General features: G+C 40.4%; 1 protein-coding gene across 5 annotated transcripts in view; it reads right to left on the bottom strand.

Annotated features, from left to right (window-relative positions):
- The window catches only part of kif26ab (kinesin family member 26Ab), a 245,943-nt gene that overhangs the window by 14,967 nt on the left and 204,465 nt on the right, over nucleotides 1-26,511 (bottom strand). For 3 of the 5 annotated variants that reach the window (XM_072568615.1, XM_072568616.1, XM_072568619.1), the window contains 2 exons: nucleotides 26,257-26,419; nucleotides 22,551-26,049 (listed from right to left, as the gene is read on the bottom strand). In XM_072568615.1, the coding sequence (XP_072424716.1) occupies nucleotides 22,551-26,049; nucleotides 26,257-26,419 (3,662 nt within the window). Of the gene's footprint in view, nucleotides 1-17,033; nucleotides 19,752-19,935; nucleotides 20,181-22,550; nucleotides 26,050-26,256; nucleotides 26,420-26,511 lie in introns of those variants that run through there. The other 2 variants (XM_072568617.1, XM_072568618.1) reach the window with 2 other exon arrangements.

The raw sequence follows: 26,511 nt of genomic DNA, 5'->3' as shown, positions 1-26,511 counted from the left end.
TGAAAATAGTAACTGGATTTTAATCTAACTCATCAAATCTGAAGTATTTTTCAATACTTTGGAATTATTTGGTAAAGTGCAATAGGATCACTGAACCTCACAGTAAGAAGAAATGTTCTTCAGGCTATTATGTTTGTGCGGGCTTATATGAGAGAGCAATCCAATTAGTCCAGTTTAATTAGTCATGCTTTAGCTAATTATACAAGCCACAAGGATTTCTGGCCATTTCTACAATGCCAGTTTGCTGTACATAAAATTAAAAAAGGGGGCAAAAGAATCACACAATGTGAGCAATTTTAGAACTGCAACTTCATCAAATGAATAAAGCTACAGTGATTTATCTTCACTGATCTCCCTGACAAGGTTGCTGCTGGTAATTGCTTTTACATAACCATTCCTGTTCAGTCAATTACCATGTATATAATCAATGACAAATGATATAATCAATTAGAAAAGTTAATTAATAGAGATGCAATGAGTTACAATTCAACATGACACATTAAGGTCATGTAAACATCTACGAGGTACAGTAAGATGTGCATTTGGTTTAATCACCGAAGTTATTATGTATAGAAGAGGCGGCAACATTAAGATAGCATTTCAAATTTCTTAGTCATAGAGTCATAGAGTTATATAGCACAGAAACAAACCCTTCAGTCTAACTCGACCATGCCAACCAGATATCCTAAATTAATCTCGTCCTATTTGCCAGCATTTGGCCCATTTCCCTGTAAATCCTTCCTATTCATGCACCCATCCTGATGTCTTTCAAAGTTGTAATTGTACCAACCTCCACCACTTCCTCTGGCAGCTCATTCCATACATGCACCATCCTCTGTGTAAAAAGGTTGCCTCTATGGCCCCTTTTAAATCTTTCCCCTCTCACCTTAAACCTATGCCCTCCAGTATTACACTTCCCTACCCTGGGAAAATGACCTTGGCTATTCACTCTATCTATGCCTCTCAAGATTTTATAAATTTCTACAACATAACTCCTCAGGCTCTGACACTCCTGGGAAAACAACTGCAGCCTATTCACAGCCTATCCCTATAGCTCAAACCCTCCGACCTAGCAACATCCTTTTCTGAACCCTTTCATGTTTCACAACTTCCATTAGGAGAGAGACCAGAATTGCATGCAGTATTCCAAAAGTGGCCTAACCAATGTCCTGTACAGCCACAAACATGACATCATAACTCCCATACTCAATGCACTGACCAATAAAAGCAAGTGTTTCGAATGCCGTGTTCACTATCCTATCTACCTGCGATTCCACTTTTAAAGAACTATGAACCTGCACCCCAAGGTCACTTTGTTCAGCAACACTCCTCAGGACCTACCAGTTAATGTATAAGTCCTGCCCTGATTTGCCTTTCCAAAATGCAGCACTTCACATTTATCTAAATTAAACTCCATTTGTCATTCCTCAGCCTATAGGCCCATTTGCCCATCTGATCAAGGTCCCATTGAACTTTGAGGTAGCCTTCTTCACTGTCCACTACACCACCAATTTTAGTGTCATCTGCAAAGTTACTAACATATGTCTAAGATTCACATCCAAATCATTTATATAATTGACAAAAAGCAGTGGACCCAGCACTGATCCTTGTGGCAACCTACTAGCCACAGGCTTCCAGTCCAAATAACAACCCTCCACAGCACCCTCTGTTTCCCACCTTCAAGCCACTTCTTTTATCCAAATGGCTGGCTCTGCTGGATTCCATAGCTAATTATTCTATCATGATGAACCTTGTTGAATGCTTTGCTGACGTCTATATAGACAATATCCACTGTTCTGCCTTCATCAATCTACTTTGCAACATCTTCAAAAAACTAATGAAACATGCTTTCCCAAGCATGAAGCCATGTTGAGTGTGCCTAATCTGTCCATGCCTTTCCAAACACATGAAAATTCTGTCCTTCAGAATCCCAACCACTAACTCACCAGTGTATAGTTCCCTGACATTTTCTTATCGCCTTCCTTAAATAATGGCACCACATTAGCCAACCCCCAGTCTTCTAGCACCTGACCTGTGGCTATCAATTATATAAATATCTCAACAAGGGGCTCAGCAATCACTTCCCTAGCTTCCCACAAAGTTCTGGAGTACACCTGATCAGGTCCTGGAGATTTATCCAACTTTGTGCATTTTAGAACATCCAGCACACCCTCCTGTGTAATCTAAATACTTTTTAGGATATCACAATTTATTTCTCTGAATTCTCCATCTTCCATATCCTTCTCCATGGTAATAACAGAACTGAAATACTTGTTTACTATCTTACCCATCTCCTGTGGTTCCACATGTAGATGGCTTTATATATCTTTAAGGGGACAAAAAAAACCTCTTTCTCCAGTTACTCTTTTGTCCTTAATGTATTTGTGGAATCTCTTTGGATTCACCTGAAACCCATTTGCCGTAGTTTATAAATATTCACTCTGTTCTAGATATTCTGACCGTGACCCAATATTCAACATTTCTGTGTAGCAGGGTACATAGCCATGCAGATTAAAATGGCCTTCAATATCTCCACACTTCCAACGCCTCTCAGCCTATGGTCTGAAAGCCAAACAACCTGACCATATCTAGACAGGTTACAGGCATACTCCTTTCCCCCCAAAGTAATGTGACATTTGCGCGTTGGAACAGGAAATACACACTGAATAAACAAAACACTCCAGATAATGGAAATGTACCATATATATTAGACTCCACAGGAACAGGAAAGATAGCAGGAAAGCAGAGCCACTGCCATTTTCAAGTATTGTCTCTTTCATAGCCAATAATCTTGCTCTCAAAACAGGAAGACTAGCACAAGCCGAGGAAAAGGTGAGGGAGAGCACGATAATATTCAACAGCAAACTTTGCTGAAGACAATGGAATTCTCATCACATTGTCACTGTAAATCAACCATGTATCCTTGCTATATTGGTGTGATTTTTTTTCTCTCCATCTGTGGGCAGCACGGTGGCACAATGGTTAGCACTGCTGCCTCACAGCGCCAGAGACCTGGGTTCAATTCCTGACTCAGGCGACTGACTGAGTGGAGTTTGCACGTTCTCCCCGTGTATGCGTGGGTGTGCCCGTAGTGTTAGGTAAAAGGGGTAAATGTAGGAGAATTGGTGGGTTGCACTTAGGTGGGTCAGTGTGGACTTGTTGGGCCAAAGGGCCTGTTTCCACACTGTAAGTAATCTAAACTGAACTTTGCCTTAGGACCCTGTAACCGTTGCATTCAATTTAATCTTTCAATGTCTGTTTGGCCAAGTATAGAAATAAATTGCACAATTTTTTTTTAAACCATAAACGCTTATGACCCTGAATCCTACTTTTTTTGTATAAGTGCCAAAACATTTATACTTTCTTTAACAGCTATGTCCAGTTTTTTTGGAGTTTCTTTTTTGCTAAGCTGCCATGACATTTTCCTCAGTACCTTATCAGACTTGCATCATTAAATATCTATCCCACCCCTTATAGCGCCTCTCTCATCCAATTCTAGTGTCAGCTCACCAGATGCCAATCCCAGAACAATTTTTCACTGTCAGGATATCCTAGAACTGTATGGGTACATCTCTGTTGGCTTCTTGACATTTGTCTTGGACTTAGCCAAGAAGGAAAATTTAGCACCAAATTTTGTGGGCAGGGACCTGGAGGTCCTGCTGGATGGGATGGTGCACAGCTGTGACATCATCTTCCTCCCAAGCCCAAATGAGGGTCACAACATTAGACCCAGCTGGAACCCGATGTCGCAGCCTTCTAGAGGAATGCCCAGTGATGTGGGATGGTTACTGACCTTCTCCACTCCACCAGGGTGACTGCTACCATCTTCTCTCAAATACCTGACTCTCGCTTTGTCTCTGCTCATGTTCTCACACTCTTACTATTACTTGCTGCATCTTCCCTGCCATCAAAGGCTGCACTTGACCTACTGTGATGGAATCCACTGAGCAAAGGATAGCTCCCTTGACATTACTGAGGCCTGCTCACCACCATGACAAGTTTCCTTGCATTTTGTCTGTGTTAAATAACAAGACGGTATAGTAGTACTGTGTGTCTGATATCTCTGGATGAGGGACAAAGCACACAAAACGAGGCAAGGCAGGGACAATATGAGCACCCAAGTTGCTCAGAGTGAGTGTGCGTTATGACAGCTAGTGAACAGGCCAGCGATGCAGCCTGGTCCAGTCTCTCAGCTTGGTGTGTGTTCTTGAGAAAACAGTGTTTGTGCTCCAGCGTTACAATGATAGTTGCCCAAAGTGCATAAGCCTACAGCAAGTGGATTGGAGATCATGTCAGATGCCAATGCCCAGGGATGTTGAGTGCATGAGCTGGCATGCGCTGAGAAAATGGTACCTGGTTTCCAACATGGAGCAGGGAGCTGAAGTCGCCTGATATTCACTTTGACATCCATGCTGAGATTCTCAAAGTCTAAATTTTAGCTTGTCTAACATGCTTAATAAGATGGAAAGCTGAATATTAATGAGATGAGATGTGTCTTTAATAAAATGTTTAACAAGCTATATTCCCCCTTAATTAGCAACTCGTCATTGCCTAGTGAAACTCACCTCAATGCCATACATGTGCTTAAGAAGCAGTGGGTTGCTCCTGACATCGAGATAGGCCTCTCTGGACTTCTCTGACTTCTTTTACCATGGCCCACATTGTTTAGGCCCCTAGACGATCCTACCCGTTAACTCTACCTTGATCTACTAAGTATCTTATGCATTTTCTATTTTCATTGAAATTATTTCATCAGTAAATAACTTGCTTCTTGTCACTGGAAGTGCAACAATCCACTTGGATTGCCTTTCTACTTGTCTCCTTAACAGAAACAAATTTAAAGTGTGTGGAATTATACTGTAAGTTGTCCACACTGGTGAAGCTTGCCATTTGGTCACCATTTTAGGATCTGGGTGCAACAGGGCTCTAACAGTCCAAAAATAAAGGCAGTATGGGTTTGGTGGGGAGTGTTTAAATCTTAAAAATCAATTCCAAACCCAAATCTACCAACAAACCCCCCACCCCCCACCCATTTCAGATTTAATTGATGTTGAAAACTGAGTGAGCAGCTAATCCACTGCCAGAAAAGAGCCTGGTACTTCATATCAACTGTGATTTGGCTAGGTTTCATAGGCATCAAGAAAATGGGCAGTGACATTCAGTTTGGCACTTTGCTGAAACAGGAGGTGAATGACTTTGCACCTTCCTCCTAGATTTATTATGTCTGACTGAGGTAACAAGGCAGAGAACCTTAACCTCACTATTGACCACTGACCACAATCTTCTCAACCTCAAATCCACCTCACATGGCCTCCATTCCTCTCACTCGAATGCACAACCTATCCTTGACCATGAGGCCTCTGATTTCCCTCTCTCTGGACCCCCCCACCCTTGCCTCTTATTCCATCCCAACCTCCTTCCCAAGCCCAGGATTGACAGCCCAACCAATTTCTGTCCCTTTCCCCGACTGATTAAACTCAGACACACCTACTCCCTCCCTGCCCTGAGATCAACCTCTCTCCAATCCCCCAGGATTATCTGCCTCCCCCTCCCAGGTTAACCAAATACTCCCCCTCCCCTCCAGAGTTAACCTTCGCTGCCACTGGCCTCAGCCTAAAGTTACCCCAGTATGTATTTGTCTTCATATTCTTCCTAAAGTATAAGCACCATTTTTCAACTGCCCTGAATGAATTGATCTGTTTTGAGCTAAACTATATATTATTCAGTACAGTATTGAACAAGTAGATTAAATACCAAAATAATTCTCTCAGGATTTGTAACAGCTGCTAAACAAAAGAATATTATCCAATGTGATTATTTTAAATCTATGTTCCAACAGAAGTTGGTCAATATTTCCCTCCCTTCATCAGAATGTGTGAAATGTACCAAGTTAAACTTGAAGTTTCACAGTAGCATAGTAATAGAAGCAGGAGTAGGCCATTTGGCCCATCGAGCCTGCTCTGCCATTCATTAAGATCATGGCTGTTCTATCCATCATCTCAGTTTCTCCTACCTGCATTATCCCCATAACCCATAATTCCCCTACCATGCAAAAAGTCATCCAACTGTGTCTTGAATATAATTAATGAAGCTTCCTCAACTGCTTCCTTGGGCAGAGAATTCCACAGATTCATTACTCTCTGGGAGAAGCAGTTCCTTATCATCTCTGTCCTAAATCTACTCCGCTTAATCGTGTTGCCATGTCTCCGAGTCCTAGTCTCAGCAACCAGTGGAAACAACTTGCCTGCCTCTATCTTATCTATCCCTCCCTGCTCTCCTAAATTCAATCCTTCTCGCAATGAAAGCCAACATTCCATTTATATTCCTGATTACCTGTTGTGGGACGATTCGAAGGAGAAATTGTTAAGGGTGAGGACCAGTTCAGCCAAACGAATGAGAGTGTTGGTGGAAGGGTACTGTTGGGGACATCGGGAGAGGAAGAAATGGAGGGCTTGGAGCCCCTGGTCATGGCGGATGGAGGTGTAGAGGGATTAGATATCCATGGTGAAGATACTATCCCTTTAGTGATAACTATTGAATTGAGGTCCTCACCTCCCATCGTAGCCTTAACATCATTCTTCGGCATGTTAGACATATCTTCCATTGTGAACACTGAATCAAAACAGTTATTAAAGGCCTCGGCTGTTTCAGCATGACTAAAATTAATTCCCCTTTTTCATCCTGCAAGGGACCTACATCCACTTTGTTATTCTTGTTTTTGACTGGAATATACTTACCTTAAGCACTGTGAAAAATCTCTTTGAAAGTTCTCAACTGTTCCACCATATAACTTGTATTCCCAGTCTAATTTAGCCAACTCCTTCCTCATCCCATTATAGTCTCCCTTGTTTAAGCATAATACCCTGGTTTTAGATGATACTATTTCACCCTCCATTTGTATCCCAAATTCGATCATACTGTGATCACTCTTTCTGAGAGGATCCTAACAACGAGATAATTAATTTTACCTGTCTCACTACACAGGACCAGATCCAAGATTGCACGCTCCCTATTAGGTTTGGTAAGATGCTGTTCAAGAAAGTTATCATGGATGAGTTCTGTGAACTCCTCTTCAAGACTGCTTCTACTGACTTGATCCGGCCAATCAATGTGCATTTTAAAGTCCCCCATGACTATTACCGTTCCATTCTTACATGTGTCAGGTATTTCTTGATTGATTGCCTGTCCCACTGCAGCATTATAATTGGGTGGCCTATAGACTACTCCCATCAGTGACTTCTTCCTATTATTATTCCTGATTTCCACTCAAATGGATTCAACATGTTGCTCCTTAGATCCTATATTGTCTCTCCCTATAGTCCTAATCTCATTTTTAATTTTGAGCACAACGCCACCTCCCTTACCTTCCTGCATCCTTCCTAATTACCTGATACCCTTGGATATATAATTCCCAGTCATCACCACCCTGCAATCACGTTTCTGTAATGGCAACTAAATCATACTCCTCTCTGATTTGCACAAGTTCATCAACTTTGTTTTGAATACTACGGGCATTTAGATAAAGTGCCCCTTACACTTATTGTCCCTTTAGAATTTAGCAATTGCCCTGTCTTTTGCATGTGATCCTGTCACCCAATTTTATTTTTTTTTTCTAACTTTCGATCTGCGCTCTGCATTGTTTCCTTCTGCCTTTCTGTCTGGACTCCCAGCCTCTTGTTGGAGCAGTCCTGAGTTCTGATTTTAATCTCCAAGATGAGTATTGCTAATTAACACATCCATACCTTGATCAGGTTAAATACTACAACAAACAAAAAGGAATGTTTTCCTCTTCCAATCTTTTACATGCTGCCAAATGTTGAAAATTTAAGTTATTTGCGTACGCATAGTCTGAGGTGATCACGGCGGCCCGGTGGCACAGTGGTTAGCACTGCTGCCTCACAGCGCCAGAGACCCGGGTTCAATTCCTGCCTCAGGTGACTGTCTGTGTGGAGTTTGCACATTCTCCCCGTGTCTGCGTGGGTTTCCTCCGGGTGCTCCAGTTTCCTCCCACAGTTCAAAGATGTGCAAGTCAGGTGAATTGGCCATGCTAAATTGTCCATAGTGTTAGGCAAGGGGAAATGTGGGGGTATGGGCGGGTCGGTGTGGACCTGTTGGGCCGAAAGGCCTGTTTCCACACTGTAATGTAATCTAAAAAAAACTATGGACAAAATGGCTTAAGTGCTAGAAATGTAACAAACAGTTCCACACAATACTCTTTGTCATTCTTAATAGATTGAAAAGTGCAAAAAGGGCATGGTATATAATTAGCAGACCATGGCATTTGACTTCATTTGTACAACTGTCTACTATCAACAGCTCAACCCATGGGGACTTACATTTAGAAGGGCAATTTGCATCTCACATTTCAGTTAATTTTTTTTTAAGTTTTAAAGCATATAATGAGAGTTGACCTTCCTATAGGTGCACTGTCTGAATTGAGAAAATTTTACCATTAAAGGATTTGCATATACTTAGTACGTGTAGGTGGGATTTTAATGTAGAAAGTCATTTTTAATAGTAATATAGTAATTACATTGTCTTACAAGGAAGACAAGCATGCAGATACAATAATATTTTATTTTATTTACATAAAATATTATTGTTTTTGTGAATATGTAAAGCTCAACCAGATATAAGTTTAATATCATGCACTAATTGAATCTGGTTGGTGCAGAATCTCTAATAATTAAATATTATCATTTGGTGCATCCAATTAATCCATAATTCAACAAATGAACTGGATGCTTATAATTTGAAAAGGTTTTCTAAGGTAACAGTACAATTCAGAATTCTGAAACATCAGCACTATTAATCAGAACATAATGTTTTAAGTTCAAGTGTTGTAAAAGGAAATGCCAATCAACATGACCTTCTGTTTCTCTTTTGAAAATTTAGTTTGAAAATTAGAGTGGATGGAAAAATGTGTAACTTCCAGGTCAAGATAAAAGTAGTACAGGGCAAAATTTAAAGTCATAGAATCCTGTGCTGTACTGTTCTTTATTCATTGTCTAGCATTTCTCACAGAAACCATTGAGAAAAGGGAACAATCAGGAAAATCTCCAGGAAAACCTATTTCATGTTCAAGATTGAGTCTAATGCTCCAATGATGAGGTTTATTAGGTTAATATAAATTAAGGAATTGTGGCATTAAATTTCAGATAAATAAACATGGATCATGTAATCTATTCTGCAGTCTGCCTGATGGGTGGATGGATTCTTCGAGATCAATGGATGGATCAGATAGTCTTACTGAATCCTAAGACAGACAAGAGACATTGGCAGATATTTGCAGTGAGGAGGCATGGAGGTTCAACACTGTAAGCGCAAAGTCAATTCCTTACTTCACAAACACATAGGCGACCCTTGAAACAGCACAGATGCTGCCAGGTTCAGGGATGGTCTGGGAAAAGGCCTCATGTGCCAGGACTTTGTCAAAGATTTTCTATAAAGCACCAGAATTAAAAAAAAGCCTTCCATTCCTTATCACTCTCCAGCCCACATATTCATAATGCCAATATATCTCTCCCCATGCCCTCCCACCATACGCTTCATATTCCACTTGCCCATCTTTGTCCTCTAGCCATCCCAATGCCCCTCACACTCTCCATGACAACCAAAATCCCTCTACCTACCCCCATGGTCCCTCAACCTTTACAGCCATTATGCCAACATTGTGAACTTATCCCAACCCATAACCCTTACACCTTACAACCTTACATCTAGTATCAATTAGAGACACACCTCAGTGCTCATGCTGAGATGAGGTGAAATAAAGGTATAGAATCATAAAGATGTACAGTATGGACCATTCGGTTGAACTTGTCCATGCCAACTAGATATCCAAATTAAACTAGTCCCATTTGCCAGCTCTTAGCCTATATCTCTCTCAACCATTTCTATTCATATACCCATTCAGACAGCTTTTAAATGCTGTAAGTGTATCAGCCTCCACCACTTTCTCCAGCAGCTCATTCCAAACACATACCACTCTCTGCATAAAAAGGTTGCCCCTTACATCCCTCTTAAATCCTTCCCCTCTCACCTTGAACCTATGCCCTGTACTTCTGGACTCCTCCACCCCAGGGAAAATACCTTGTCTATTACCTTATCCATGCACCTCATGACTTTATAAACTTCTATAAGGTCATCCTTCAGCCTCTGCTGCTCCAAGGAAAACAGCCCCAGTCTATTCAGCTTCTCCCTGTAGCTCAAACCCTCCAAACTTGGCAAATCATTTCTGAACTCAAATTTCACAACATCTTCCTATGGAAGAGAGACTAGAATTGCACACAATATTCTAAAAGTGGCCTAACCAATGTCCTGGACAGCCACAACATGACCTCCCAAATTCTGTACTCAATGTTCTGACCAATAAAAGCCTCGAGTATTTATTGAAAAAATCACCAGTTACAAAAACCTTTTTTTAAACTCACCATGTTAAACTTTTATTTATATCTTATTGGAACATGCCTCATAAATTCAAAAAGTTCTATAATCACTTAGAGAATTATTCAAACTATGTAATTGTAGGCACCTGGCTGTGATAATAAGGTTACACAATCTGTCATGCAGCATGGCAGATAGTGTAAAATTGAGAGCAGTAACTCACTTGTTATAATTTTTTTTAAAATATTTAAAAGGCAAAAGTTTTAAATGTCTTGATGGCTTGTTAGTTCTTTTTGATATTCAGTGTGATAGTTGATTTTGACAGTTGACTTTGATCGTTCTTTTTGACAATTTCTTTTGACAGTTCAGCTTGACATTTGCTTCTAACAATGAAGGTAGTAGTTCAGTTTGATGGTTCCTTTTGACAGTTCATCTCCACAGGTCCAATGTGTTTATGCACTACGCACCATCTTACCAACTTTTTAAAATCCCAAATGGCAACTTTCTTCTCACAAAGAAAATCTAACCGTTACCAAATGTTTCCCAGAATTATATCCAACAGAGTACCTGATCTCCAAAGGGATACCCTGGCTATCCAAGCAAATTCACAAAGATCAGTCTTGTCCCATTTGGTCTCATCCATGCATATCCAGTTTTACACAATAATATCAGACATGGGTGGAGGGATCTGCTGATTTATTTGGGCAGATGACTTTGCAAAATGCACATGACATGATGAAGATGGCAGAGGAAGCCTTTTCGAGATCAGGTTATAGGTTTCTCTATAAATCAAGGGATATCACTGACAAGTAACAGTCCGGTGGTCAGTCAAAAGGAAGCGTACTGAGCTATGCAAGCTACCACAGCTACACACAGAAGGGAAATGGTTTCTAATTGAAGGGAGAATCTGTCTAGTCTGTACTGATTCAAGGACATTTACCCCGGGGAAAAAGAATCATCAGAACAGACTTTACTACTGTTGATAGACTTAAGGAACTGTCTAAGAACTGAGGAAAGCACCTGAAAATGTTCTCTTAAAGTTATTAGTCTACAAAACAGGCACAAGGGAACCCAGTGGCAGCTGGGAACAATTGTGGACACTTTATTAAAAGGACTGTAGTTCTGTAGAGTGTGCAATGGGTGTTAAGTATAAAAGTGGAACATTACTTTCTGAGGTTTAAGGTGTAAGTTGCCTACAAAACAAAAATAGGATTCACTCAATAGCGCTTTCAGGCATTTTGTTAAATTTAATTTAATAATGTGAAATCTTCTTTCATCATTCCTTTAGCTGATAACTGGAAGTTAAGTTTCTTTTTAAAATGTATCCATTTCTGTGGAGATCAGAATATTATTAACAGTTTTAGTTGGAAAAACAATCTTCTGTGAGAAGCTGAGGGTTTAGCCCACAGAGTTTTCAAACTGGATGAACAGTCTAAGCAAGGCAACAGAACACTCTTCAACTGACATTTTGAGTTGAGGGCAGGAAATAGAAGTTGGAACTTCTGGGTTTGAAATCCACTGCAGGAAGAAATAGTCACTGAGCTGGGATTTTCATGGAGTTGAGATGCCTATAAGTTGGCATGGGGACCTGTTTCATGTCCAATATACAGCTAGTTCTCATGGCCTTCCAGCTCAAGAGAAGTGGAAGGTATCTGTAAAGGGGAAATAACCAAAAGGGAAATTTGACATGAACAATTATGCTTAGCAGCATTTTAAAATATCTAATAACTAAGCAGCCACTCCCCACCATTGTGGAACATGGAGGTGGTGTGTGATGTGGTAGAGTGGAGGAGATCCTCGAACAGGATCTGCTTTGCCTGCACTTATACCTGGACACAATTAAACATGTGAGCCTACCTGAATCAGTGACTCCACCAAGCAGTTGAACAGCCCCCATATGGTGTTGTAAAACTACAGGCCTACTGATTTTTTTCAGGTGTCCTCTTTATAGGGCCTTCAACAAGGCTTTTAATGAATCTTATTGGTTCACTGCCTCATGGTGCAGGTAGCCCTCTGCACCCTGAAGCTGGCCCAAAATGGCTGCCAACAGAAAGTCACTAAACTGGCACACCAACTGGTGCTGGTATTTCCATGCCTTCATCACCTGCCTCCAATCCCGAACATGGTGGTGCCAAAGACCTCTGCCCTCTGTGGCTGGATCTGTGCACACAATCTTGAAAATTGCTTTAATACAGCAAAGACTGATATTTGATAAATCTTATAGCAGATCACAATATATTGTTTGTAAACTTCATGTTCTCTCTTCATTTCCACTGAGAGAAAATTACTGGCAGCACAAACACTGGAAAATATTAATGGAACCTCAAGTCCTCACAAAAATATTGAACCTTTAGACCTGGACTTTCTGCTTGGCAGTCATCTCACCACAAAGATGCCTCTAAGCCTCACCAAACGTCTAGTTGCAGGGTAATTTGATTGCAGTATTGGAGATATCTCTGATCTTTGCTGAGGAATTTCAACTGACTGGATCAGGCAGAACAGAAGAAGCAAAGGAATTTCTACTTGAAGTTATTCTTCTGGTCAAAGTTTTTCTCACTGTTGATAGGGCTGAGAATTATTTAATTAGCTGAACAACATTGAAGGACATCTCCATGAACAACTAAACACTGAGACCTAACTAACTCCTTATATCCAGCATTAAGTCAGGTAACTGCTGAAAAATAAGTTTAGGACAACAATTCTCTTATTTAAAGTTGCTTTGCCCATAAACATGGGGACAATGTATTTTAGACAATCCATTGTGCTCCCATTGTGAAATGGAAGGGAGCAGGATATGCCTCTAAGCCTTGTCTCAGTTTTGCTGGAATGTTGGCGGACACAAAAAAAATCTGGCCCTTGAACTTTTTAATTTAGTAACCTTTCAAAGGAAAAGTTGTATAAACAATGCATTTGCAAAGTGTTGTATGTTTAAACAGATTATTCTTATTAAAGCTGTTCATTTATTGTTCCAGAGATGGATAACCCTGCCCTTGTCATACACATGTTTCACAAATACTACCCCAACTGGTTTTTACTTCAAATTGACTCATATTTAGGTGTGATTTGGAAATGCCGATGTTGGACTGGGGTGTACAAAGTTAAAAATCACACAACACCAGGTTATAGTCCAACAGGTTTAGTTGGAAGCACACTAGCTTTCAGAGCACCGCTCCTTCATCAGGTGGTAGTGGAGGGCTCAATCCTAACACACAGAATTCATAGCAAAAATTTACAGTGTGATGTAACTGAAATTATACATTGAAAAATTGATTGTCTGTTAAGCCTTTCATCTGTTAGGTGATTACTTGGGTGACTGGACTCTTGCTAATCTTGATTAATAATTGTTACTTTTGCCCATAATCCTTATTTCACAACTAAGCAAAAGTCAACTTTCCTAATCCTCAGATGCTGGCTGACCTGCTGTGCTTTTCCAGCACCACTCTACCTAGACCCTTATTTCAGAACACTGGGCTAAAACAGTTGTGTAGCCACCAGTTGTATCTCCCCCATGTTTAGTTACATTTGTAACTCTCTCATATGTAAGTACAGATTACTTCTTATTTATATGCCTACAATAAACAAAAACCAAATTCCTTAATTTATTCTCTAATGACTTAATTCATTGACTTTAAACACAGCTAAAGCAAAATTATTTCCAAATCCTTTCATGTGCTGCCTCTAGATCTCAATCACAGTAATCCAGTCTTCCCTTATTCCTTCTTATCACCAATCCACTAATGCAAGCAAAGAACAGGAGAACAGATCTGCAGAAGAATTGGAAAAAAAGTTGACTTTGATACACAGGAAGCTGAATTCCCAATATGGTTCTCTGTTCATCCATTGTAACTAAGACCCACAGTTTCTCTGGACAAAAGGACCTTTTCCAGTCTTGCTATAGATCTTTGACTAAAATTAAGCAACTGAACAGGACTACCTCCACGGATATTCACAACAATGATTCTCTTGATATGAATTCTGGGTTTGCGGAGACTAAAAGGATTTATTACATTCCAACTGAAGAAACTCATGATTAATAATTAACTTATTGTTGGCTTCTTCATTGACCAGATACCACTTCTTGTATTTTTAAAAAAGTCTCCACTTGTCACATCATCTTCTTCAACACCACCCAATTTTAAACTTGCTTTGTTCCTCAAGTCCTTGAATGTATTGTCTCATCTCAGCTCCATATTAAATTCTCACCAAATCATTTTTTCTGCATCTAAGCCTGTCAGCTTGCCTTCAATCCTTTCTCAGTGTTAATAATTTTGTTCAAACTCAGCTGAATGGGACTTGACTGGCAGCAACTACATTTGCACATTATTACCAGCTCTGGTGAGCTACATTAACTGCAGAGATCTCATGATTTGGGTTGCCGGCGTTTGACTGGGGTATACAAAGTTAAAAATCACACAACACCAGGTTATAGTCCAACAGGTTTAATTGGAAGCACACTAGCTTTTGGAGTGCTGCTCCTTCATCACCTGATAAAGGAGTGGCGCTCTGAAAGCTAGTGTGCTTCCAATTAAACCTGTTGGACTATAACCTGGTTTGTGTGATCTTTAACTTTTCACAGACCTCATTATTGTCTTTAAACCCTTTTGTGACCTTACGTCACCCAAACTCTGAGGCTTCCTCAAGCCAAACACCTCTTCTTGAACTCGTTCCATGTTGTGTATTTTTCCTTGTTTCAACCCTCATTAAGAATAAGACTTTCAACTTTTTGTTGTTAATTACTGGAATTCCTTTTCCAAATTCATCTGTCTTGCTATTTATCTTTTAACCTTTACACATCTTCTCAAATGACTTTTAATGGCGGTGACAGCTCCTAGTTTGCACATCATGGCCTGTTGTTCCTTTGTTTTAATCATCCTCCCACCTATAAAACCGTATTATCATTGGTTTTTTTCTTATTTTTGCATTAATTTAAATTGATGATGGTGCTTTGATATTAAAATTGGTTCATACAGAGCTCAATTTCCAGGAATTCGAAACTGCCAGATTAGATTGAACTAATTTTAGCTATCCACCCTCTTCTACAGCTATTTATGCGGCAGCAGTCTCAGCAAAATGGGAAAGTAATTCCATAACTGACACTGAAAGAGTGAAAGTGACAGTTTCGATTGGTGGCTTCATAAATCAATCGTCAACAAAGGTAACAGTGGAAAGTAAGGTTAAACTTTGGCTTCATCTCTGTGGAAAAAATAATTGTCCATAGCTGTTTTGAGTTGGGAAGAGTCAGTGAGCAGGATACCACAAGGGATTTCAAAGACCGTGATAATGAAAACAGATGCAGGAAGGCAGTGATTAAATGCAATAATGGAAAAGTTGGAGTTTGACACAGTTTTTAAAAGACAAGATAGTAACAGAGAGGTTGAGGAAAGAAAACTTTGATAGATGGAAAAGATTAAGGTTCTGCTGTCAACAAAAGACTGAAGGAGGTAAGAGTTGGCAGGGGAAGGCAGTAGTGTGGGATGTGCAACAGTCCAGAGTCCAAGGTATTGAATTTATGAGGACAAAAGTAGATAAAAGGCTAGAAGAGATTGCAAAAACCAAGCAGCATAAGACTGTGGAGAGAAAAAGAATGAACATGCAAAACCATGGAGGGTTTAACGATAAGGTCATAAACATTAAGTTGTCTTCTCAGATGGCAACCCCTAAGTCAGTGAGAAAGAACTGCTGACTGACTGGAAACAGGACATGTTGCAACATTTAGACCAGTTCAGATGTATTGTGAGGAGAGAAAGGATGGCAGAGTCCTGCAGTAGAGCAGTCTGGAATCCAAGAATATGGGTATGTGGATTTCAGTAAAATTCTTTAATAAACCAATCTTCAATTATTCCCACTTCCCCTGACCTTTGGGGCAGCTCATGATGAAATTTAATGACAGACTGATCGATTGTTGGTGGTATTCTTTGAAGCATATGTGAGTGATAATGCACCTGGCGATAAATTCTAACACTCACCTAAACCAGGTAATGTTAAAATTTTAAAGTATTGCTTAGCAATGGCAAATTCAATTCACATTTCATCTATCACTTTAACAGGATGGTTAAATTTTTAAAGATGCTTGAGGAAAAGGAGCAATTAAGCTAATTATTGGGAAATGGAATCAATTACTTTAGCCAGGCAATCATTATGTGGCTGATCTACCTGGATGGTTTAGTCACACTCAAGTAAGTCTTAATTTAACACCAGTCACTGAGATGCCATGATATCTAATTATTCAAAATGCAGCAGCATTGAAAACAGGTAACTCTGATGTAACGAAGTGTGAGCAGCCATCATTCATCCAAACACGTGATTGATAGACATCTTTTCTATGCTTCACGTGATGAATGTTACAAAATTGTATTGCTCTGGCTGCACATCCATAGTATAGATGTAGATTGTGGTACTGTGCTTTTTCTACTGGTGGCAGGGAAGATATCTTCCATCAGTAAAATAAGATTTTCAAGATCCTGGGAGAAATTGTGCCAAATTGAATTGAGAGATTGTTTTCATTCCACATCTGTTAAAGGAATCGATCTCAGTGTGCATATAAGACTAGTTTAGAGAATGAATAGAAAGTGGCGAGAGACTTTAAAATAAACACAGGAAGCATAATTGAGTAGAATAGGCCTACTTTATTGTAGAGCTAGAAAAATATTACAAATGAATAAGTTATTACTCATTATAAAAGTAGAATACATTTAATTGTAGTTATCCTCATTACTTTTAGATTGTACAACTGTATAAATGATATGGACATGACACAAATATAAGTGCAATTCCTACCAGTACATCATGTCTCTCAGTAAAAATATTTAAAGTAAAGCAACAATTTTGTCCCCATATCAAAAACAACCAGCTCATGGTTTCTTGTTCATATTTTTAATGTCTATAAAATTAGCTGGTAGGGTTTTGAATGTCATGTCCATTGAATGGTGTTCCACTATTTAAATATTTACTGGTCCCATGGAAAGGTTTCAGTTTTCTCTAAAAACTGAGTGACTGCACCTCACACATAGAGGAGGGTTACTAATATTACAGCAATCGATTAACAAAAGAACTCATATGCTCTATTAACTCTGGCCAAACTAAATATTTCCACATTAACCACAGCAATATACAATGTGTGCCTTAGATGACACTCTTTGACAAGTAAAATAGCCCAATTCAGCTGTTTCCAGCATTTCACCTTGCTATCTTCAAATCAGGCAATCATCTATTATTTTTAGTCAACCTGTACCTGTTCCTACTCTAGGACAGTCGGAACTTAAACTCAGTTTTTCTGCTCCAGAGATAAGCACACAGCCACTGCATCACAACATCCCCTTATGCCAAGCAATCATCTAAATCATTCAAAAACACTAACCAGTTTACCATTTTCATTACACTTAATTATTAAGTTGCTGCTGGCCACATGTCACGTACTCCATCTACTTTGGGTACTAACAGGTGTTCACTGGGTAGCTTACACCTCATTAAGTTGCAATTCCCTTCAATACTTAATCTCTTCTAAATGGTGTTGGGTTACTGCTTGCACTGCTCAGCACTGACTACAATAATAAACATGTTCAAAAAGTAAATAGCACCTCATTAAGATCCAATTACTTTGTGTGCTTAATCCTCTCTAAATAGTGTGGGGTTACAGCTTCGATACTGAATTGCTACAGTCTTTGTTTAGTAATGTCATATCTTTAGTCTATCCAATGCAGAGAAGGACAAAGCCAAACTGTTAATACACTGGAACATGACATGGTTAATTAATTCTTCTTACTTGCCTGTTTTTCACATGAGGAACTGAGGCACCTCCAGCCGAATCAGTGTTGGATCAGATAATAAGAATCGTAGAATCCCTATAGTGTGGAAGCAGGCAATTTAGCCCATTGACTCCACGGCAACCCTCCAAAGAGGATCCCATCCCAGTCTCTCCTTGCCCCCCCCCGCATCTTATGTCTGTTATCCTGCATTTCCCATGGCGAATCCACCTATCCTGTGCATCACTGGATACTATGGAGCAATCTAGCATGGACAATTCACCCAACCTGCACATCTTTGGACTATTGGAGGAAACCAGAGCACCTGGAGGAAACCCACACAGACACAGGGAGAATGTGTAAGCTCCACACAGACAGTCACCCAAGGGTGGAATTTAACCCAGGTTCCTGGCACCATGAGGTAGCAATGCTAACCACTCTGCCACTGCGCCACCCAATTTCTAAAGTTAGAACCAAAAGAATTGAAAAATGTATCCATTCAACTCCAAATCATGGATGTCATTGGGCAAGTAGTCTGGAGGCCTAAGCTATGCTCCAGAAATGGGTTCAAATCTCACCAAGGCAGCTGGTGGAATTTAAATTCAATCATTAAGTCTAGAATTAGAAATCTAGTCTCAGTAACAGTGACCATAATATTATTTTCAATTGTTAAAAAAAGGGAAAGAAATCCACTATCCTTACCAAGTGTGGCCTATCTTATTCCAGAACCACAGCAACATCGTACCCTTTCAGTGCTCTCAAGGGTGAATGGGGGTGGGCAATAAAAGCTGCTTCATTGGCAAGGTCCATATTTCATGAAAGATTGGTAAAAAGTTCCAATTCTTAATGAATAGTTTTCAAACAGTGCCAATCCAGGAGGGGTCTTTGAGCAGTAGTATATATTGGAAACTTAGTGACAAACATTGCACATGATTTTCAATTATTCCTTTAATGGTTGGTAAATCATGACTAACACATTCCTGACAGGTGAGGTACACAGCAGACAGTGCAAATTATTTAACAGAATCTCTACAGTGTGGTAGCAGGCCATTCAGCCCATCCAGTCCACAATGACCCTCTGAAGAGCATCTGACTCAGGCACATACCTCTAACCTATCCCTATAACCCTATATTTCCTATGGCTAACCCACCTAGCCTGCACATCCCTGGACAATATGGGTAATTTTGCATGGCCAATTCACCTAACCTGCACATCTTTGGACTGTAGCAAGAGACCGGAGCACCTGGAGGAAACCCACACAGGTTAAGGGAGAATGTGTAATGTGCAAACTTCACACAGTCATCAGAAGGTGAAATTGAACTTGGCTCCCTGGCACTATGAAGCAGCAGTGCTCAGCCCCCATGTTGCCCCCATATATTTCAATGCTGACTGATGGTTAATAGGCTAGATTTGCAACTTGCTGTTGCATTGTAAGATTGTAACAGCCATGAGCTCCAACCACCGTAAAACATTTATTTTCATTGAAGTACACTCTGGTGAATAGCTGAAATTCGGTCCCAATGACTCCTTCACAGTAATGAATTCCTTGCTGTTGGGTAGAGTCTGGGAAGGACAAATTCTTTTGCATTAAATAGTGTATAAATTGAAGAACAGCAACTCCTCTGTGGAGACAAAAGGGACAAGATACAAAACATTACTTATACGCAAATACCCTTTGAACTGAAGTAGTTCAAACACAGGTGAAGTGCAACTTCTTTTTGCAAATTTAGAAACAACATTAAACATTGTTCTCGATAAATATAAATGCACACAACTGCGTAGGAGAAATAATAATTCAAAACTCACCAGATTGTCTGGTGCTCCAAGATTGGTACTTTCCCCTTAGAATGATTTTGAAGATTGTTGTGTCTCTTCCATTTCTTCTGGGGCATAGCACCTCAACAGTGTTCTTTCAACCTTTGAACAATTTTTTCTCACAAGCCTTTTCAAGTCACTGATTCGCTTATGACAAGGTTGCGGTGTTGCCAACTTTTCAGTGGATATTGGTACTGAAGTGACTGCTCCAAAGAAAGCATCTTGATGTTTGTAAACTATTGATGAGAATAATAACTCTCTTGGTGAAACATGGCCATTGCTGTCTCCTGCTGAACTCCACTTTGCATAATCAGTATCAGCTTATGATGTTACTTTTATTTTGCATTCATTATGTAATATATTAATGAGGTTATCAACTGGTTTCTGATAGGGATTTCAAGTGACTATTAGCAGTAAATTAGGCACAGACTTACAAGAATTGGTTGCCTACAGTCATGGAAAATAAATGTGGCTATTATTACCACAACAATAGCACATCTACTCTATGTGAGGTTCTCTCATAAGCAGTGTTGAGGTGACCTGGTACATATAATTCCATCCGTCTCCATGGATGTATTCCTGACCCAGTACACTGGTTCCTGCTCCATTCAAGACGCTTATTGGTGCCTTGCTGTCACATGCATTCTTGTATAGTCTTGACCCAATGTACAAAATAAATTCTGCTGCTGCCATTTACTCATAAAGTGTTTCTAAAAACATTTCCCCTTAAAAATGTAAATTTGCCCTGAAGCTCTCAGTAACAGTGAATGCCAAAGATGCATAGGTATCCCTCACACCTATCATTACCAAGTTCCCCCTCAAACAGGTGCAGCCATATTTAATACTCAATTTAATCAAAATTTCCAATGGACATAATAAGGGTTAACAACAAGAGGTCACTCAGCAACAAACCAAATTCTGATCTTGCCCATCCACAATACTTTACGTTTCTGCTCTCGGTGTTATAGATTTTGTAGTTCACTTGAGAGATAGCTACTTGTTGACAATTAATTATCCAGCTAAGACTCACTGTGAAGATTTGAAAATAAATGCTGATACTTGGCAAAATACTGGCATGCTTGAAACTCCAAACCAGATGCCTTTGACAAGAATTTATGCCAAGGAGTGATATGCGGATGAATTGTAAGACACTGAATTTCTGAAGGAAAGCCCATGGGTAACAATAGACTGGAGGCAGGATTTCCAGCCTTCAGCAATAGCTGTGCAGTTTAGTCACTCTACTTAATGATGTGTATTTTTGCACTGTAAGTCCAGGGAAGATTCACCAGGCTGATTCCTGGGATGACAGGTTATTTGTACCAGAAAAGGTTAAGCAAGTATACCTACATACTTTGGAATTTGGAAGACTGAAAAATCATTTTATTGAAACATAAAAGATTTTGAGGCATTTTGACAGGGTAGGTACTAAGATGGTATTTCCCATTGTACAGGAAACATGAAGAACGAAGGATACACAGTTTTAAAATAAGGGGTCACCTACTGAAGATGAAAAGGGTAATTCCTGTTTGGAATTACCTTGCCACTGCAAATCCTGGAGGCTGGGTCATCAAATACATTCAAGACTGAGCTAGTGAGAATTTTGATTTATAAAGGAATCAAGAATCATATGAATACCAACAAAATACAGTTAAAGTCATGCTCAGAGCATCTACGATAGAGGAGCCAATTGGACTAATCCTGCTTTTGTTGCTTACGTTATATTCTTAGACAGCTGCCAGCCAATGAGCAACAGGCATGTCCAACCCTGGATCAGAATTTCGGTAAATGTACAGGGGCCCTTGCTGAATGCCAAGTTTAAAGGCCACAAAGAGAATATAGGGGATTGGGAGGCAAAGGCAGGAGGAGAGCACCTCCAATACCCTCAAGAGATCCATTAAAGTGGGAGCTTCTCTATGTCCCTCCAGACACCAACATATGCAGAACAACCTGCCAGGCTGAGCAAAGGCACCGGTCTTTCCCACTGTGCATTCAATTCCAGAGGCATCACAGGCATTAATTACCCAAATAAAGATCTCAATTGGCCCACTGCTAGGCAGGTGACACTATGTCACCCCTGCCACTGGTACATTTGTGGTGGGGACAGGGATGGACAGGTGGATAGTGGGCAGGCCATCCATTGGATTTAACAAGACCCCCTTCACTGGGGTGGGGGGGGGGTGGAAACAGGGTAAAATGCAGCCATAAACTGAGGCTTACAAATAACTGGCAAAAGGTTTTCACTTTATGTAATTCAATTTCTAGTGCACAGTTGATAGTCAGATTCATGGGAAGCTGAATAACTAGTATCAGTTCCATTTGTGGTTACCAAGAAAGTAAATCACTATATAGACACCTTGAGTCATGCTTAGTACATAGTGACACTTGTAAATATTACACAGAAGATGATCAGGCAATATACCTTCACACAAAGGCTTCACTTTTCATTTTTCTTTGTAAGAGTGATCAGAGATGGAAAATAAGTGCTGATGCCCAGATTCCATGAATAAATAAAAAATATTTAATGTCATTTCTCCTCAGAAATGTTCTTGCATTTTCATTCTCAAAAATTGGAGCCGAATACTATAATAAATAAATTTCTAGCTTACCAGCCATCCGTTTTTTGGGGGACTTTGAACTTCTGTTACGACCAGACGAAGACATTCCACTTTCACTCATGGAATCATGTGCAGATGATGCACTCCCTGTAGCTTCACTGTCACGTATCATACTTTCATAGCCACTGCTGCCACCACTATGATAAAAAAGAGCTGTTCTTCCCATGGCTGGAGGCAGCTCTCCACTAAGAACACTGCTGTTGTCACTACCATGTCCGCTGCTGTAGCGTTGAGGTCTCCTTGGTGCAGTTATTTTACTGTATGGAGAAGGCAAGACTGGAATCTGTGATATTTCATCGCTGAGGTTGACCCCACTGTCATTCCCACTGTCAGAGTCAGTGGATCCTCTCAAGTGGCCCACTTTACTGGAGGACGCCCCAGAAGCTAGTTCAGAGACACGGCTGTTTGCTGCCCTGACAGCTTGCTTTGTTCCCATGATAGTTCCTTTACCAGGTTTGCACGTTGCTACCTGTGTTGAACGAGGTATTGTTTTTCCATTTGATGGCACACTGGAACTTCGACCCATTGATTGGGTTAATGATTTAACCGATGTGCTTAACCCCTTCACACCACTTGTAGAAAGGCTTCGGCATTTATTTCCTGACACCATCACCTTATTAGTGGAAGTACTTTTGGTTTGATTGGATTTCCCAGTAGCAGGGACGACAGGAACAGTCGGAGTGGACATTACTGGAGCTGATGGTGACACACCAAGCCTCGGTACTGATCGGCCTGCTCTACTGTTGTTGACGAGGTGGCCACTTTCCTTAGACATGCTATGTTTGGATCCAACTGATGTAAGACTATCACATCTCTCAAGTGATTGCAGACTCCCACAGCGATGCACAGACTCAGGTTTAGGCATTCGGGATTTTGAGCTTGAAATGTTTTTAACAAACATGTGGTCAGACTTTATGTTTGTTGATCTGCTGTTGTTACCTTCAACAATACAAGAAGCAACATTTAGTCTCCCATCTATTTCATCCTCTAATTTTGATGGTGATACATTAACTACCTCTGGACTGGTACATTTTTGAGCATTAGTTTGTGGAGTAACTCTGTTTCTTTGCTCTAGACTGGATTTACGGACTGGGGGAGCTGGAGGTATCCCATTGAGCCTTGGTAGCAAGCTTGTTTTGGGCACTGAAGTTTTCTTGCATGAAGCTGATTTTAAGCTGCTTGTCACTGAAGCAAAATCTGGTTGGTCTTTGGGTATAGCTCCAGTATTAACACTGGTGTGCATTATTGGCATTGTAGCAACCATTGCATTTCCTTTTTTCACTTGTGATACCTTAGCTGGCGCATCATTTTTTCTTGAGTTTGCACCAATGGCATTGTTGAATCCATCAGATTTATTCACCATTTCACATCCATAAACAACCCGCTGTGTACAGGAAGCAGGTGTATGAGACTTGTTAAGCCGAGGAATAGTTCCAGTATTATGGGATGTTTTCACTTGCTGTTTGATTTGACTGTGAGAAGCAGATTTGGGAGCAAACTTGACAGAAAGTGCTTGATCCTCAGCTTTTGGCTCTGAGTGGCTATTTGTGCGTTGTAACCAAGGATCCTCAGACTCGATATCTTGCTGTAGAGTATCTCCACAATCTACTGTACTACCGCTATGGTTCACAGATGAGGTAGATTTCATTTTCCTGGGAAGACTAGAGTAGCAAATAGGATCTTCAGAAATTACTGGGACATGATGATGCACTGGGGTGCTGGTTTTAGTTGCTGATGAATCATTACTGCCAATCACAACTTTGCCAGACACCACTTTGGATAAACCTAAGGCACTGGAACCTTTGTCGGTGTTGACGACAGGTTTGATTGAACCAGTGCTTTTGTTAGCTTCTGTTATTCTGAAGAAGCTATCAGTCAAGTTGCTGTTTTGAGCTTGCATCAGTGGTGCACACATGTCTTGCAGCATGTCAGATGAGTCCAAGTTAAAAGGCCCCAGAGTGTTCTCACCATAACTGTAACAAGACTGCACAATGAAAGTGTCAGAGGGTTGAGCCCCATCACTTTCTACTGCACAGATGCTTAGTTCACTGAGCCAGGAACTAATTGATGATCGTCTGCTACTGTTGCAAAAAGAATCATCTGCAACTGGCACAACATTGTCCATGTTTGCTCCAGCAGTGGTTGCCGGTGAGGTATAAGCTTCAAAGTCATCGTTTATGCTACTAATAATGCTGACAGGCCGTGAGCCTGAGGCCAAGGCCTGAAGTGAGCAATCACTATTAAAGCTAATAATGCTAGCAGGTCGACCACTTTCCAAAATTCCTTCAAATGACAGTTCTTCTACAACAGTAAATACCAGCTCATCTTCGCCATTCAGCTCCACAGGCTGCTGCAAAGTCACAGTAGTAGTCAACATGTCTCGGTCAATACAATCATTCCTGAATGCTGACCTTATACAATTTGCATCTGATCCAGTGGATTGTTTGTATTTGCTTTTGCAATGTGCAGCAGCACCTCCAGTTACAATGGAATCTGATTTATTTGTTACCTGATGGCTCATTCCTACTGGAGGAGTTCTTATCACACCGCCACTACTAGATTCAGAGCAATCGATTTTTCTATCTTTTGTTTGGGGAGGTGGCGGTGCAGGGCTTGGCAACGGCCTTCTATTGAAAAACAACTTTTCCCTCACGGCAGGCGCAGGTGTAGTCTGGGCCGGCTTGTGTGCTTTCGGGCTGTTGGATTTGGGCACTTTTGTGGAAGCTGTGATTGTCTCTTTCACTCCATCCATTCCAGTGTTACCACTTAATTCCATTATGCTTCCTTCAGCTTTGGTTTGCACTTTTGAATGTTCAATTGTTATCGAGTGAGAAGGGCTCTTCACTGGAGATCCATTATGCTGCTGAACTGGTAACGGAGCATGCAAGCTCTGGCCCTTTTTAGGAGACACCATTTCTATTGGAGAATGTTTTCCATAGAGATGTGGAGAAGGTACCGGTACCTTTTCTGTTGCCGGGCCAGATTGTGCTGTTTCGTGTGATGTTAGACATTGCACATTCTCCATCCTCATAGGGGTTGGATTATTACTACAGATGAAAAGTCCTTGCTCACAGGAAAACTGGATGGGTTCTTCACTTCCATCAATGCACTCTAATCTTTCCTGCAGTTCAGCAAAAGTGTTACATTTGAAATAGTCTCTTTCAGTCCTCTTACCAACAATCATAGTTTCCTTGCTTTTCTTGGGGTCATGCTTCTTGTTAAGAGAAGGGATTATGGGGACAAATTCTGGTGGTCCCTCATTATCAGTTAGCTCTCGATCAGATAGTGCTGCACCATTAGGACCAACATAAATAACTGTATCGCATGATTGCTCACTGCTTGAAGAATAATCTGGATCACTGGGTATTCCTAATACAGGAAGATTTGAATCAAGAGCTGTGGTTCTTGAGTGAAAGGGTCTTAAATTAGGTGGTCTTCGAATCCGGCCTTCTTCACAAGAACTCTCTCCTCCTGAAGAACTTGAGGCGTACTAGTTCAAATAGAAAAATTTTTATTTCAAACGGAATATGGAACCACATATTTTAAAACAAGGTAATGTAGATTTTTTTTAAAATATGACTCTTAAACTTGACAAAACTAGGTGGAAAGTTATCTATATTGACAGGGTTATCAATGCTTTTGAGGTCTACATTTGAAACTAACATCATTTGATATTCCAGTTGGAGCAGATACGGACCTTGGACTTTTTCTTTCTCATACGATGAATTCGTGCCGCAAGCTGAATGCTTGTAAGGGTTTCTGCATAGTTGGCAGGAGAGTCAGAAATATGGGTGATCATGGTTGTTCTGCAGTTTATATTCCCCAGCGACTCTCTCAAGAGCATAGTAAGTTTGCTATCCCTATATTGTACAACAAAACAAATTCATTCAGAGGCAAAGAAAGTGATGGATTAAGTACTTTAAGTTAATCATCTATTTTCATACATCCAGAA

This window comes from Chiloscyllium punctatum, chromosome 4 (genome assembly GCF_047496795.1).
Source record: "Chiloscyllium punctatum isolate Juve2018m chromosome 4, sChiPun1.3, whole genome shotgun sequence".
Classification (NCBI taxonomy): Eukaryota; Metazoa; Chordata; class Chondrichthyes; order Orectolobiformes; family Hemiscylliidae; genus Chiloscyllium; species Chiloscyllium punctatum.
The sequence above is the reverse complement of the archived record's forward strand: the minus strand, read 5'-3'. Positions and strand labels throughout refer to the sequence as shown.